The 17,437-nt window shown below is 41.5% G+C and overlaps 1 protein-coding gene across 1 annotated transcript in view; it reads left to right on the top strand.

Annotated features, from left to right (window-relative positions):
- Positions 1–5,893: 5,893 nt before the first annotated feature.
- ANKDD1B (ankyrin repeat and death domain containing 1B) overlaps positions 5,894–17,437 on the top strand; it is a 31,173-nt gene continuing 19,629 nt past the window's right edge. Inside the window, 6 exon segments of the mRNA XM_082013536.1 lie at positions 5,894–6,072; positions 9,606–9,713; positions 11,706–11,755; positions 11,757–11,900; positions 16,892–16,990; positions 17,088–17,192. Of these exon segments, the coding sequence (XP_081869662.1) occupies positions 5,997–6,072; positions 9,606–9,713; positions 11,706–11,755; positions 11,757–11,900; positions 16,892–16,990; positions 17,088–17,192 (582 nt within the window). The 5' untranslated portion in view covers positions 5,894–5,996.

Here is a 17,437-nt window from a genome sequence, read left to right as displayed (position 1 = left end):
CAGTGCTCCCTTATCTGCTTTGGATCAAATCAGCTGGACTAGTTCAGACTACGTAAGCTGACTCAGTTGACTTCTTCTAAACCAGGTCAGTGAGCATTCAGCATGAGCTGTTCTGTTGGCTGAGGTAGGAGCTGGAAACTTTGGGTAGGAAAGACATAAAAGCAACTGAGGGAACAATGACTTAAGGTATCACTGCTTTTTAGAAACTGAACACCTGTCCCATTATTAGTTTGTGTCTGTCTGATTCAATAAAGTGTACAGTCTAAGTATTACCTTGTCATTGTGTGTAGTTCTTTAAAATGTGTATTTTTACATATGCATTACTTAACAAAAAGGAAACTACTATAAGTGCTTGAATAAATTAAGTTGGTTCGGCTTAGCCTTGGAAGTTGTCTTACCATCTGTTTAAAAAAAAAAGTGTCATAGAGTTATCTGAGTGTCATGAAGTTAAAGTTGTGGAGTATGTTAATGTGGAAATAAAATTCACAGTATGATCCTAAAGCCAGAAATATCTGTCTTTTGAGATGTGTGTAAAAATAAACGTTTTGGAAAGGCAAGCCTGTGTGTTTACCGAAAGTGCTCAGTGAGATTATTTTCATGTTTTCCATGTAAATTATTTACAGAAGGGCAAAACAGAAGCCTTTTTTTCCTATTCCCTATAGTTTTGTATACATGATTAAATATTGTCATGAACTTCTGTGCTATGATTTTTCATCTCAGTTCTTGTTGAGAAGACTTGTGTAAGCAATGTTTTTGTTTTGCATTTTTTTCAGTGTGGCTGTGTTATGTAATTGACTTTAACTTAAAATCTGTTTTCATTAGCATCTGGAAATTATTGATAGCTGTGTTAAATATATAAATTCTTTCCTGTGTGTGAGCCATTCCACACTTAATGTATCCACAGTTCTGAAGCACGTGAATTATCTACGTTGGCAGCAGATGAGGATTCTTGTGTAGTTTAAGTATCTCTCTTATTTAAGGTAGATAATATATACATGTTGAATTCCTCCTTTAGTTATCCTCCGTGACTGAGTGCTGGTTTCGGTTACAAACTACATTCTGTAAGCAAAATTTTCATTTACTTTTGAGTTTTGAAATAACTACTATAGATGGCAGAAAACAAATTCAACAGGGAAATGCTACTCTACATACTAAGTTTTTAGGTATTAAGAATTTAAAGATAAACTCAAGCAGGTCTTGACATCGAGGACATTGAGGTGCTGGAGCATGTCCAAAGAAGGGCAATAAAGCTGGTGAAGGGTCTAGAGCACAAGTGTTATGAGGAGCGGCTGAGGGAGCTGGGGTGGTTTAGCCTCGAGAAAAAGAGGCTGAGGGGAGACCTTCTCACTCTTTACAACTACGTGAAAGGAGGTTGTAGCCAGGTGAGTGTCAGTCTCTTTTTCCTAAGTAACAAGCGATAGGATGAGAGGAAGTGGCCTGAAGTTGTGCCAGGGGAGGTTTAAATTGGATATTGGGAAAAATTTCTTTACCAAAAGACTTGTCAAGCACTGGAACAGGCTGCTCAGCAAAGTGGTTGAGTCACCTTCCCTGGAGGTATTTAAAAGATGTGTAGACATGGAGCCTGGGGACATGGTTTAGTGGTGGACTTGGCAGTGCTAGGTTAACGGTTGGACTTTATGATCTTAAAGGTCTTTTTCCAACTTAAATGATTCTATGATTCTTACTGTGGCTGGATATCATGGTGACCGATTTTGTTTATTAGTTGTCTGGCCTGGGTGTCTCAAAATCATTATTTCTAGATATAAATGCTTTGGCTTATGTTGTTTGTTCTAAGAGTTGCTGAAGTTCCACTTAGAAGTGTCAGTAACAGGCAGGAGCATCAGCAGGACAGAGTTGGGACTTGAATTGCTCTGCCTGTAGCTTGATTCCTGTTGGAATTATTTTTGGAGTTGGTTTATCCCATCCCTGTCTCTCTTCCTCACATTGTAGTATGCAGATCCAAGCAGAAGATTGGAGCCATTGAGAATCATGCTGCCTACAAGTGAACCTAGGGATCAGCCTGCAGGTGCCCGAGTTTGTTGTCCAGCTGGTGTGCTGGGGATCTCTGCCATGTCTTTTCTGATTGCCATTTGTATATGTGAGCACCTGTTAAGACTGGGCCTCTTAATTTCATTGTTCTAATGACTATTCATAGGCAAAGCCAAGTGGCAACAGGCAGCTGTAAGAGTAAGGGGGTGACTGTAAGGTGCTGCAGTTGCACAGGCTAACGGTTCATGCACCACAGGATTCAGAATCCTGCAGAGTTTCATAGTTTCAATAAAAGTACACAGTTAAATACAGATTAATACACAGTTTAATAAAAACATAATATTCACTACCTTGACTTTATCTTCAAATCTCACCTACTTTTACAGGACATAATTTTTGCTTGTTTCTCTCTCTTTATGCACTATTCCCCATGCTTCTGTTGGTTCTACTTGTTTATGTGTTTATTACTACTGTTATTTTAAATATTTTAAAAATGCTCTGAGTTCCTGGCAGAGAGAGCTTTGCAAAGGCAAGTGAGGAAGATGTTCCGGTACTCCCCTGCTCTGCTCTTTGTTCTGGATTCTGGATCTCTGTTGGATTCTGCATCAGTTTTTCCTGCAGGTTGCTGGGGCCATTTGAAAGAGTCAGGATTGTGGGAAATCGTTAGAGAGTGTGGTAAACTTGCTGTTTGCAAAGTTTAAGCACATAAAGTATAGTTGTACTGGCAAAGTTAGTTAAGAGACAAGGGATATGCTGTGAAATAGTATTGTATGATAGTAATTAGAATTGGAAACTAACAGCTGATGTTTCCAGACTCTATGTAAAATTATGATCCTACTTCAAAGATTCACACTATAACTCGTGCTCTGCATGAGGCTGCAAATCCTTATAAATCCTCCTTTGGTGCCAGCTTTGTAGGCAAACCTAATCATTCCACAGTTGTCTGTTATCTCTCATTTCAAAACGGAGCATTAATGTTGCGAACATTAATGGGTCTGTATTACTAGCCCAGTCACCATACAGAAATAAAACTCTTCCTCTTAAGAAGTTTTGCTGGAACATTTGACTCACAGGAAGCAAGGAAAAGTGGAACGTCCATGATTCAGCTATGGCTAAATCAGTTACTTGTTCTCACTCTGGGTTTATTTTCACAGGGTTTTTTTCATCTGAGTAACATTCATCTCCTGGAAGTACAATCGATGAAACTGTCTTAACAGACTAAGGTGTTTCAAGTGTACATTCTTACACATCAGAGCCTGACTATATCAAAAATGTTTAAAGGAGAAAAGAACTGTGGAATCTCTTCATGTATGATAAGCAGAATCTGAGCAAATACATTTGTATCCAAATTGCTGAATTTACAAACTCTTTTGGGTGTTTGAGATTAATTTTACCATGGTCATATATGGTGTTAATAATATTGGATGTTAAGATGACCGTGTAATTTAATTACAAAGAAAAAATTATAATGAAGGAACCCAAATGTGTCTTCAGTTGTGTGAGGCTGAATACTGATAGTCCTGCATTCACGGAGCTACTTTTCCGATATTTATTTTGAAATGTTAGCAATATCAAGGGCTGGTTTTAAAGTAAAATTTAACCTAGTCATTTTACACAATTTTTATGCCCTAACTCAGAAAATCATTGTCTACGTGAAATGAAATAGCAATGCTGGCTTAAGTAGACTAAACAGTGGCCTTCAAGATAAATTGAGAAATAGGTGTCATAGAATCATTAAGGTTGGAAAAGACATGCAAGATCATCAACCCAACACCACCATGCCCACTAAACCATGTCCTGAAGTGCCACGTCTGCACATTTTTTGAACACTTCCAGTGATGCTGACTCCACCACCTCCCTGGGCAGCCTGTTCCAATGCTTGACCACTCTCTCAGTAAAGACATTTTTCCTAATATCCAATCTAAACCTCCTCTGGCGCAACTTGTGGCCATTTGCTCTCGTCCTATTGCTAATTACTTGGGAAAAGAGCCTGACACCCACCTCACTACAGACTCCTTTCAGGTAGTTGTAGAGAGCAATAGGTCTCCCCTCAGCCTCCACTTCTCCAGAGTGAACAACCCCAGTTCCCTCAGCCCTTCCTCATAACACTTGTTCGCCAGACCCCTCACCAGCTTCGTTGCCCTTCTCTGGACATAATCCAGCACCTCAGCGTCCTTCTTGTAGTGAGGGGCCCAAAACTGAACACAGGATTTGAGGTGCGGCCTCACCAGTGCCAAGTACAGGGGCACGATCACTTCTCTACTCCTGCTGGCCACAGTATTTCTGATACAGGCCAGGACGCTGTTGGCCTTCTTGGCCACCTCGGCACAGTGCCAGCTCATGTTCAGCCATCTGTCAACCAGCACCCCCAGGTCCTTTTCCACAGGCAGCTCTCCAGCCACTCCCCCCCCAGGCCTGTAGCGTTGCATGGGGTTGTTGTGACCCAAGTTCAGGACCCAGCGCTTGGCCTTATTAAACCTCATACAGTTGACCTCAGCCCATCGATCCAGCCTGTCCAGATCCCTCTGCAGAACCTTCCTACCCTCCAGTAGAGCAATGCTCGCACCCAACTTGGTGTCATCTTCAAACTTACTGAGGGAGCACTCGATCCCCTCATCCAGATCATTGATAAAGATGTTGAACAAGACCAGCCCCAGAACTGAACCCTAGGGAACACCATGTGTGACCGGCCACCAGCTGAATTTAACTCCATTCACCACGACTCTCTGAGCCCAGCCATCCAGCCAGTTCTTTACCCAGCAAATAGTACACCCGTCTAAGCCACGAGCCACCAGTTTCTCCAGGAGAATATAGTGGGAGACACTGTCAAAGACTTTCCTAAAGTCCAGGTAGACAACATCCACAGCACTTCGCTCATCCACTAGGCGGGTCACCTGGTCATAGAAGGAGATCAGGTTGGTCAAGCAGGACCTGCCTTTCATGAACCCATGCTGGCTGGGCCTGATCCCTTGGTTACCCTGCACATGCCTGGTGAGCACCCTCAAGATGAACCGCTCCATAATCTTCCCCGGTACGGAGGTCAGGCTGACAGGCCTGTAGTTCCCAGGATCCTCCTTCTGGCCCTTCTTGTAGATGAGGGTCACATTGTCTGGATCTCAGTATGTCAGTTCACAACAACTGAACCTTTGAGGATGTGTGTATTGATTTTGACTGGACTTGGACAAAAGCAAATGAAAGTGTTTTCTACCTGAGAATTAAGAGTCTTGTGATTGGATCAATACTGCTACCGCACGTGCTATTTCTGCCCAAATTTATGGCGGAAGCACTTCAGTCTCTTGCAATCCAAGGCTGTGTCAAGCTTGCAGGGGCACAGGGACAGTCACCCTCTCCAGTCCAGTGAACACTGGTTCACAGCAGTGGGAAAAACTCCCAAGAGGAATTTCCCCCCCAAAATGGCCTTCAGCCTGCAGGGAGAGATCCATGACTACCCTGTCATCAGTGGCAATGCCACCTGGCTCCAGGGGTCCCATGCAAGCCATGATGCCTCTCTGTCTTTGTACGTGTGTACTTGTGGCACTGCTTTTCAAAAGTGCCTCTTGTCCGTGTGATGATTTGGGAAGCACTTCAGGAGCAAACAGGGCGACCTTTTTGTCTTGTGTGTGCATTTGTAGGTGCAAATTGCTATTTGCACATAAGGCTAGCTGCTAGAGAAGGCTTGTCGGGCAGTGGGAAATTGCGCAAGGATGACCCTGTTTGGTGCCTAGCTAGTGTCAAGAAATTCTGTGTATTTAGCTCCTGGTTTCTTTTAAAACCAACTCCTAAAGCTGCTCTGCACCTCTCCCTCTTTGGATGAGGTGGCCAAGCGCCGGGGTGCTGCTGCAGGTGTGCCAGGAGGGTGCTGGCAGCCAGGGCCTGGCTGGGTGTGCTCGCGTCAACTCACGGCCCTGGGAACCGGTTTTTCGGGGCAAGGGCAGGGCACCTCCCTCGTCGTCCCGGCCTGGGGCCCCTTACCTCAGGGTGAGGAGGAAGAGGAGCCAAGGGCAGCGATGAAGGCGCTGAGGCGCCTGCTCCGCGGCAGGGAGGATGCCATGCAGGGAGCAGCGGCAGCCAGCCATGACGGCCGTGAGTGTTTGGGGGTCGGAGGCGAGGCCACCCAGCGGGCAGCGCTGGCCTTGGGCCCCTCGCTGCAGGTGGCACAGCCCCGGGCTGCCTCGCCCGGGGGCAGCACACCAGGCCCCATCAGGGCTGCCGGGACGGTGGGGTCCACCCGAACTCCCTTTTTGCCTTGACCAAAAAACAACGGGAGGGGCCGGGGGGGGAAGGAGGAGGGTAAACATGAGCTGCTTTACATGTAGTAAAAGACATCGATGAGGACATGTGAATGTTGGATGTGATCTGGAGTTTGGCACGTCTGTCTTCCAAGGGACAGGTCCTGCAAACTGCCCAGCGCCCTGCTTTAACTTCACCCCTGAGGCTGTCTGAGGGGGTCCTCTGGCATTAGTCACAACCCTGAGGTTGAGCACCCGCAACAGTTTCACAACTGATCTGGCGCCCATTTTGGGGGGCACGCAGAAATCGGAGGACCTTCTGGCCTCCTTGCAGTCAGTGGCACGACTCCCAGTGGTGGGGCCTCCAGGTTTCATCCCGCAAACCGGTCTGTGAAAGAACAGCCTGCTCTGGTGTGGGCTGCAATTAGTGAAAATGGGTTATTTGTGGAAACTGCTTGGTAATTGTTAAACCCTGCTGCAGTCCTGTCCTCTGATTGCAGCGTGACAGCCAGGAGCCATTCTCCTGGGCCGTGCTTCTGCTTCCAGGCTGGCAAGGAGGGCAGATAAAGAAAGGAAACAAATAGAATATCACTGTTGGACTCCATAGGTAGTTTTTCCCATGACTTCTTTGAATTGGAAAATGATTGTTTGAGAAAAAGATTCTTGTGACTAACAAAATACTTGCTTTGCCCTCATCATTTTATTCCTGGTAAGAAACAAGAAAATGTTGAAAATGTTACCAAATTGTTAAATATATGATTTAGTTTTTAGAAACAATAGAGTAAAAATAATTTTTGTTGCCATTTGAATCAGAATATTGTTATTATTTTTGTATTTTACCTCCTTGGAGCTCTTCAGCTAATTAAAATTCCTGGGGTTTTTTTTCATGTGCTTTTTGAGACAGACAGATTTAATCTTGTGGATGCCACAATAGGAAATTAAAAAGAGGTGGGGGGAAGGAAGCAGGGGCGGGGAGAGAGTATGTGTAAAGATTTCCATTGTCTGTGAGTACTGAAAGCTCTGGTGCACTTTTTTGACTTCATTGGAAGTCGTCCTTATTTGTGAAAGACAGACTGAGGCCACTAAAATAAGATGTAAATATGAAGAAAGAAAAACTGAAGGCATGGCAAAGCTTGAGTTTTTGTTGAGGAAGACTTTCTGGTTTTGGGTCAACAAAACAATTTCTTTCACCCTCTTTTTACTTCCTTGCCCTTCCAAGTTGTAGGGCAATAAGGCAGACATTTTGTATGAAGCCAAAGAAAAGAACCACCAAAAAGACTGACAGCTACAAATAAATGATTGATTGCTGTTACTTGAAAATAGAATGATTGCTAATAATGCAAGGAGTGCCAAATCCTGGAGACCCCAGCTTCCATAAATCTGAAGTCTGACAGTTCTATACTCCTGTAATTTCATGCATGAAAAAATCATTTTGCAAAAGCAGCAAAAAGGTTGAGCAGCATGTCAGTGCCATGGTGTGTCTGGATTGCCACTGTTCTTAACTCCTGAATTAAGAGCTATTAAGAGAGAGAGATTATTAAGAAACAAAATGTCCAGAGCAAAAGTTCTTCTTTTTAGCAGCATGCAGCCAATTCATGACTTCTGTACAGGCAAGAAAAGATCAGCCATTAATTCTGTGTATGTCAGAACTGCAACAAAACTCTCCTTGCCCATGCAGATACTGTAAATAAATATAATTTTCTCTTGTTTCTTGAAGGCAGTACAAGTGAACTGTTGGGATTGATCCTGAATGTCCTGAGATTTAACAGCATTTATCTTTGCATCCTCATGTGAGATACATGTGTGAGTGTTCATCAGCAGTCAGTAGGAACAGCTAATTGGTGCCCTATGTTTTGTTTCCATGTTTGCCACAAATGTTCCTTGAGCAAATTTGGTTTACCTGTGTTTGAAATCAAGGTAGCAGAAAGCTCTGCTGGATACTTCTTCAGGATGTAGACTACAAAAACTACGAGTGAGGCATTTATTCTGCAAATAATCCCTGTTCATGATGCTGATTTTGCTGTCAACCACACTCCTTGTCACAGATGCCAGGATGCATTTTTATTTGCAACTGCTTTTTTTTTTTTTTTTTTTGGCCATGCGCCCATGTTGCAAAGCAAGCAAGTAATATTCTGTGATTTCTTGAGAATTCTGGGAGGAATCTTCTGTTGTTTGAGATGCTTGAATAATGTCATAGGAAAACTGGAAACAGCTGTACAAGTGTCCAGTTTAATTTCTAGCTTGTTTTGTATGGTACAACAACTGTGATTATTCCCACTGAGATTATAATAATGGGTAACATGTAAAATGCAATTAAGTGAACGCCATACTGATTTTCCTTAGTATGCTCTGCAGTCATAATGCCTCAAATTGTATTCTTATTAGGTGTTAATGAACTTAGATGTAATGCGCAGTAGGATGAATTTGCATGAGAAGCCTCTAAGGAATAGATAACTGCTGCAGGTTCCAGTTCAAGAGAGTGCTGTCCTCTTTGGTGGTATCATTTGACAAATGGCTTTCCGGCCAAAATACTCTAGACAGGAGATATCTAAGTGGTTAACTTTCTAAGTGTGATAAGCCAGGAAATTAAAATAATCTACTAACACTTTTGCAACTGATTTAACTGCCACACTAATTTCTTCTAAGTGATTAATTAAATGTTAAGGTAAAAACATGAGAAATACTCTGATCTCTGAGTTAGTTAAACCAGTTGTCAGGTACTAGAATTTCATTTTCCAAAGTTGCTGAATATTAGGTGTCTAAATGCATGCTGCAGCTACTTTAGTTGATCAAACAGATATTCATTTTTGGGTTGAGACATTAAAGGAAGGTCCCAATTTGATAGTAAATTCCATATTGTGGCCAAATTTTGAGTTCAAGTACACAACTTTTTTTTGACCTTGTAAAACTCCTAGTTTGTTTGGATTTTTTTTTGGTTGGGTCATACCATTTTGTTACTGCTACACATTTGTATGTATTTTGGTGTTGTGTTCTGTTTTAAAACAGAGCAACTTTTCCAAGAATAGGAAATAAATACTGTGGTTTGTGCTGTTCACTGCTATGTCTATAAAATGCTTTGGGACACATTTAGATGGCAAGAGCTTCCTAAATGAACTCTTGTTCCTGTGAGCAGTGCAACTAATGGTAATCTATGCTGTGAAAAGTCTATCTCTATTTGCACTTAAAAGTTGAAACTAGAAACATCAGCCAGATGTCTCTAGAAGAGAAAAACGTAATCCTGGAATACTTCTATGATGAGAAGCAAATGATTCTCATAACGTATGAAATCAGGACAAGTAACAGAAGGTAAGAACAGTATCATCATCCCTTAAGTTGGTTATGGCTGTTTTTTTAGTAATGCAATTTTTTCATCATGTTTTTCCGCAGTATTGCCAGATGAGAGAGAATTTCAATATGCTGCTAAAATGAACAATTTGGAAACCATGGAAAAGCTGTTTAAAAAGAATGTTAATATAAATGCTGTAGATACTGTGAGTATGAAGTGTCTGACAGATCACTGATCTGCAATGTGACTCCTTGGGGTTGCATGGGGGACTCCCAGCATGTTAGCCCCATCAACTGCAAGGTGGTGAGGCTGCGGGAGTCTCTTCTAGGACCTGATTAAGAAACATTTCACATGTCCAGTATGGACAGTAGGATGTGTGTAGCATAACTCACAGGTCTTTGCATTTAGCCACTAGTCTGTGCATCACATTGGGAACTAAGGGCTTCTGGATTGTGGTCTGTGCTCTAATATTTACTCTGTGTTCTTGGGTGACTAATTTCTCAAGTTCCCCATCTTTCAGGGTGGGAGGACAACCTCACAGTCGCTGTGAGAATGAATTTATGTTGCTAGCATTACAGATTTCAAGTATGAAGTGTTACCATTTGGTTTGTATGGAGAACCACAGAAGCATTCTACCACGTCCTCCAGGCTGAGATCAGACTTCAGATTTACCCTAGATAGATGAAAATGCACCTCATAAGCTGACATCAACTCTAGGCCTAAAATCTGAGGGTATATCTGAGGTAATACTTCGCAGTAACAAAATATAGTACTATGTTCCACAAGAGAGGTAGTTCAACAGCAATGGAGTGGTTGTGATATTAATCTAGGAGCTGTGAAGAACAGTTTGCCCTCAGAAGCTATGTGTAAATCATCTGCCCATGAACATGCAATGTTACTTAACCATGGATTCTGAAAAAACTTGCTTCCCATGCCCACATGCATTTTTCCCCACTGAGGAACTGAGGAGATAGTACAGGTGCAGTCCTTGGTGTGTTTGTGAAAAAGAGAGGGAGACAAAAAGTTCGTTTGAGTAAACTTCTCTTGAACAGTGAGAGTGTTCCATCAATTATATAGTACTCTAAAAAGTAACTAAAAAACAGTTCTTGCTTCCTTATTCCTTTCCAGAATTCAGGAAATTAAATTCTTTTCTAGTCTAGTAGTTTGAACCTTTACTCTGTCATCCTTAAATCTGACCTATAGTATAAGAGATTTACTAGCATAGCTGTGTGGGTGTTGTGCATTTATTGATTCTCCTAATGGGGACGTAAGTTATACTGGCAAAACCATTCTTGTGTTCATATTGATCATCCCTGCCCCTGTACTCCCAAGCCAAATAAGCAAAGCTGCCAAAAGGTGAGTTTTGTTGACAGAACTATTTCTGTGCAAGAAGCTCTTTCTGGCATAAATGCACATCATAAATCCTACTCTTTTGTGCTTTTAATGCATATAGCTGTAAATTTAGACTTATACTGGATAAGTCAGTTGATCTGCATAGAAGCATAAGAGAACAAATCCAAACGGACTTTTAAAGTTAATTGGTTAAATCACTTATCTATCCTTGTATGGAAACTCTCAGAGAATTATGCTAAACCCACTTATGTTCATTTTAACTGGAAGTAAAACTCTCTCCACGGAACTTTAATTCAATTTAAACAATCCCTTTTAAATTCACACCATTAATTACTTTAATGAAAAATTAATCATGTAATCATGTGTTCCTGGTAAGTGTTGAGCCTATTCACCTGTGTAAAATTACTCACTGTTTGCAAGGTGGGAGCTTTCATTTACATAGATAATGACTCAGTCTGGGAAGGTGACTAATACTGAGTGAGGGAGGAATCTTGTCATACATTGCAGAGATACAGCTGATAGCAAGGAGAATACAAAAAGCAAATCTAATTGTGTAAATCCAGTCCCCAGCTTTTCAAATCAAACCATATAATAAAATAGTAGACATGGATGCTTCTTCTACAGCATGCATCTCCTTTAGGTGGTATATGGTTACTTAATCCCACTTTGACATTTCAGTGAATTTCAGTGAAGGGATGATGCTATGTAGAGCTAAAACTAAATTATTCTGGTTCTACAGAAATCTTTAAGATCAACACCTAAATTCTATCCAAAGGAACAAAAATACAGATAAAGACCAAGAGTGGCTGTTGAAGGAGAAATATGTGAACGTATATATAAACAAATAGATTTGTTAATAACCAGAGAGTTCAGAAATCCTCATCACTTGCACAAGGAAAAGAACTGTATCACAGACCCGACAACCAAAGCTTTGTTTATTTCAGCTGAAGCGTACTGCATTCCATTTTGCTGTTGCGAGAAGCCATATATCGGTGGTGGATTTTCTTCTCCATCACAAAGCTAGACTTGATATGGCGGATCAGGTAAGCTGGTTTACATGTTTTGATTCTCACACTGTAGGAACACCTTAGGAGAAAAGTAAAAGTAGGTATTTGCCTTATGCTCCCTGTTCTGCAAAGTTAAGAGCTTGCTGTAAATGCTTCAGTTTGTCTTAAGACTGCACATATTTACATGAAGAAACATTGTGAGAGGAAAAACACATTGCCCAGAGCTTTGGTATGTTGAATACTTGAGTAAGCACAAGGGTGGTTGAAGCCGCTTGTGCAAATATGCTGTCAGTGGTAGTTGCATACTCATCATTGGCCAATTTACATGAAAGCAATCATTAAAAGTAAAAATTAGGTCTGGGGATTGCTAGGACGTCAGAAAGTAACTCCTTGTCTTCTTTCCCTCCATTTTTATGTGAGTAGCTTAATGCAAAACTGTCAGCTACTCGGTGCAACCCTCCAACACATTGTTGAGCAGTATATGGCTGATTTGTTTGGGCCAGATAGTGATCCACAGTGTGAGATTTGATTCAGATATTAAAACCAAATGTATGGAATGTTACTAATAAACAGGTTATTCAAACTATGAATTTTTCAGTGAATTGAGTAATGAAAATAAATGAATCAGTTACCTTTTTTTCCCTCTTATCCACCATACACAGCAGTGTCTAAGTTGTAAGAAAAATTCCAGGTTGTGGAGGGTGGAAGGAGAAAGCTGCCTTGTTTTCACATTGTGTTGGAACGAAAATAAGATGAGAAAGACCTGTCAGTTCCAGTTACCAGTGGCTCCTGGCTTGGGCATGTCCTTGCAGTGTGGGTAACCACCTCCTCGTTAGTGCTGCTTGAGTTGCTCTGAAATGTTCTCTCAGGATGCCCTTTCAGTGAATACCTCACGTGCTGATTTGAAGAAATATGGCCATCTTTCCAGACCCCATCAGTTTCTAAGCAAATCTTGCACTGTTGTAAGCAGTGTTTCCCTTTTTTCTGGCAAGCTGGAAGACATTGCCTGAATGAAGTACTCTAAAATTACTATCTGTCATATAAATACTCATAGGGTAGTTCTGCTAGAAGTGGACAGTTTTCTTTAAGTAGTAGTGCTCTCTATAGCAATAGTTAAGAAATGGATCCCTGGATCTGTTAGAGAGTACCACTAGGTATAGCATTAGTGTAATTTTATTCTGTAACTATTGTAGATAATTCTTTATGACAAATTATTTTTCAGTGGCTATCTTCCAGTTTTGTTGAGGCAATAATATGGCTCAAAAGATTTTATGGGTCCTTTAATTGCCCTGATAGGGTACACTGAACCCAGGTTGGAAATATAGACCTACACCCCTTGTTGGGGTTCTAGTAAACACTCAGAATCTCATTCTAATTAAGGATTATCTTTTAATTATTATCTGTCTTTAATTCTTAGATGTTGTTAATCATCTTTGTTGAAAGACTATTGGAAACACTCCGTCGTAATTAGCTTACAGAGCTTAAATATTATGACATTACATATTTATTTGATGGTGATTCTCGTACTCCGGCAATCAGTTTGATCTTGCTATTGATAAGAGAATGAAGATACGATGACTTTATTTCTTACTCCATTTCAGCTTCTGCCCTACTTTTTGTATTAATAAGTGCAAAGTCTTAAGCAAGCTTAACATTTCTCAGTAGAAAAAGTAAACTGATTAAAAACACACAGTAGTGTTCTCAGCAGCAGATATGTGGTGCTCCCACCTTTACATCAGAGACATGACATAACTCATGGAGATAGTTAAGAAGCTTACTGATTAATCAGCACATCTCTAAGAAACCAATGATATATTAATTGGCTAATAAACACACCACTATTAGTAGTAGTATTAATTCACAGTTACATCACTCCAAGTTCCAGTGGCTAAGTTACAGATCTATTGCTTGTTATCAGTACTAACATTGATACACAATTACATTACTGCAAAGAAATCTTATGCTACCAAGCTGCAATTCTGTCACTTGTCCTTCTGCGCTCAATATCAAGGTACAAGTTTATCCCCTCTTATCCAGCCTACCATCTGAATTCTTTCAGACATGGACCTGATGGAGAGTCCAGCAGGAGAGTCCAAGGTGGTCCCTTCCTATATTGCTTGGGTCTGCAGGTCACCTTCACCACCATCAGCAGGAGTCCACAATCACACAATTGTGAACATAACAAGATCCTTCCTTTTTTTTGTTCTCCAGCTGATTTTATACCTTATTTGCCCCTTTTTTTTTTTCTTTTCCTGAACCTACCTTTTTGCTACCCTTGTGCCTTTTCTCCTCCCACCCTCCTCCCTATCAAAAAGCTGACACATGGAGTCAGCTGAGGTGCAAAACTGTGGAGATGACCTGGTCCAGCCTCCTGCTCAGAGTATGGTCACAAAAAGCAGGTTGCTCAGAGCTACATCCAGTTGGTTTTGATTATCTCCAAGGATGCAGACTCCGTAAGATCTCTGGACAATTGATCCCAGTGTTTCATCATCCTTAGAGTAAAAAAGTTTTTTCTTACCTTTAAGTGAATCTTCCTGTGCTTCAATTTGTGCCCATTACCTCTTTCCCTGTCACTGGACACCACTGAGAAGCACCAGGCTGCATCTTTTTTACTCCCTTCCTCCAGGTATTTGTATGCAATGATAAGATCTACCTCAGCCTTCTTTGGTTAAACAGTCCCAGGTCTCTCAACCTCTTCTCATATGTCAGATATCCCTTAATCATCTTTGTGGCCTTCTGCTGAACTCTGTGCAGTATGTCCATGTCTCTCCTATACTGGGAAGACCAGAACTGGGCACTACTCCAGGTGTGTCTCACCAGTGAGTACAGGGTAAGGATCACCTTCCTTGACCAGGTGGCAGTGCTCTTCGTAATGCAGCCTGGGATACCATTTGCTTTGTATGCTGCAAGGGCACATTGCTGGCTCATGCTTAACTTAGTGTCCACCAGGAGCCCCAGGTCCTTCTCTGCCAAGTTGCTTTCCAGGCAGTTGGCCCCCAGTCAGTACTGGTGCCTGGGGTTGCTCCTCCCCAGGTACAGGACTTTGCATTTCCCCTTGTTGAATTTCATGAGGTTCTTGTCAGCCCATTTCTCCAGCCTATTGAGGTCTCTCTGAGTGGCAGCACACCAATCTGGTCCACTAGCCACTCCTCCCAATTTAATATCATCTATAAATTTGCTGTGGGTGCACTCTGCCCCATCATTCACGTAATTAATGAAGATATTAAAAAGTACTGGACCAAGAATCAATGCCTAGCATGCATTACTAGTGGCTGGTCTCCAGCTGGACCTTATGCTGTTGACCAGAACACTTCAGGCCTGACGGTTCAGCTGGCTTTCAGTACACCTTGGTATATCTGTTTGCCTATGCCTGTACTTTATTGGTTTGTCCACAAGGATGTCATGGGGGCAGTGTCAAAACTGTTACGAAAGTTGAGATAGACATTAATTTCTCTCCTCTCCTCCAACAGGCTAATCTTCTCATTGTGTAAGGCTAACAGATCTAGTTACTTTTTGGTAACCCTTCATTGGGAAGGTTTTTCAGGGTAGACTTTTGAGCCACAGTCACAAATTTTGCCCAAGCCCAGGTTTATTCTTGTAGCCTGCGCACCAGATGCATGTTCCATATTGCTCTCCACTGTTTTCCACTGCAACTACTGCTTGCAGTGCCCAGTTTGGGACTCCCCAGTATGGGAAAGACATTGATAAGCTGGAGTGACTCCACTGCAGAGGTCCTAGGACAATTAGGCACATGGTATACAAGGGAGTACTGAGACAGCTGGGTCTGCTGAGAATGGTAACGGGGAGACCTTACGAATGTCTACAGCTACATAAGAGGTGAGCATAGAGAAGACAGAGACAGTCTCTTCTCAGAGATGCACCATGACAGGACATGGTTACAAATTGCAATACAGGAGGTCCCAGTTAAGTACAAGGAAGAAAAAAATTCACTGTCAGAGTAGTCAAACACTGGAACAGATTTTCCAGAAAGTTTGTGGAGTCTCAATCTTAGGTCTGTTTGAAACTTGACAGGAGAAAGTCCTGAGCAAGCCGATCCAGTGAGACAGGCTTTGAGTGGGAGGCTGTGGGAGTCTGACCTCCAGAGGCCTCTTCCAGCCTGAACTGTTTTGTTATTCAGTGACTAGTTTGTGAGTAGTATCCTGAAGTACCTGTCACAGCAAGCATCCGGCTATCCAAAGTGTTATACCAACATGCATAAAAATTGTTCCTATCCTCCATTAGAGATGGGACTCAAGCTATTTATTCCTCATCTACAGAGGAGAAACTGGGGAAGGGTTATAACTGCTAAGGAAATGCCTTTATCCTTTAGGTTCCTCTGCCTCCATCTCTTAGTCCAGGTGCTTTTATGGTGGACTATGAATGTCTTGTGTTTACACAGCACTTAGCACAATGAGTCATAATTTATGATGCTGCACCTGGACACAGCACACACAAATTGAAAAAGAGGTATGGAAAAGCTAGAGAGTTCTCTGGCCAAGACAGGAGACTCTGTTTGGAATTTTCTTATCTCTATTCCTTTTGGCTTTAAGAAGTTAACCACAGGTTTTTTGTCCCTATAAGAGAAAAACTTTTTAGAGAATTTGAGGGAAGAGAACCTTAAAAAAGAGGGCTAACTAGAGAATTATGGAAATACAGTCATTACATACCATCACCTGAAATTTTGTCCACCACATCCAATGCTAACTAATCTACCTAGTTTCTGGAGAGAGGGAATAATTTCCAGGTAGTATTTAATCCCATCGTCTTAAAATGGAATCAGTCCTCTGGAGATGCCAGACCTTCTGTCAAGAAGGGGGGCAGCCTGAATATTTAGCTAGGTCTTATTCTATTATATTTGGCTTAATTTAAGTGAGATGAATCCCACTCACACTGCCAGGTGTTAATACTGATTTTCTAAGAGCCTGCAGAGCAGAATACACTCATACACTAAATTAATCAAAAAGATCTAAAGAAAAATTGCGTGAGGTATTTGGTGGTAATTTCTGCCTTTATAATTTTATTTGAAGCATGGCCTGACAGTGATTCATCTTGCAGCTTGGGCTGGAAATCTGGATGTAATGCGAAAATTAGTTAAAGCAGGAGCCGATCAAAAGTCTAAGAATGAGGTTTGTTGATGACAAATTTTTACCAACTCTAAACATAGTTATATTGGGGAAAAAAAAAATCAAACTTGTTCTTACAGACTTGCTTATGGTTTTTCAGGAAGGAATGAATGTACTGCACTTTGCAGCTCAGAACAACAACATTAAAATTGTTGATTATTTTCTCCAAGATCTTCATCTGAATGACTTGAACAAGCCTGATGCGGTACAGTATGTTTCTTTTTGTTTATTTCTTTCATGTCATGAGGCATCTGTTCTGGGCAAAACAATCTTGACTTGGGAAATTTCAATAAATTTTAATTTATTGCCAGTTATATAAACTTTTAATTACTGATTTGCGTATTGAGAAACAAGTAAGACAAACAGCCAGACAAGCGCTTAGGGAAAACCACCTTACTTCTTTACCTGTCTCAGCTGAACTTCAGAAACCTCTTCTCCCCTTGCTTTTGC

The sequence above is a fragment of the Phaethon aethereus genome, assembly GCF_964289735.1.
Source record: "Phaethon aethereus genome assembly, chromosome: Z".
In the NCBI taxonomy this organism is placed as follows: domain Eukaryota; kingdom Metazoa; phylum Chordata; class Aves; order Phaethontiformes; family Phaethontidae; genus Phaethon; species Phaethon aethereus.
Note: the sequence above shows the minus strand (reverse complement) of the source record. Positions and strands in the feature narration are given on the sequence as shown.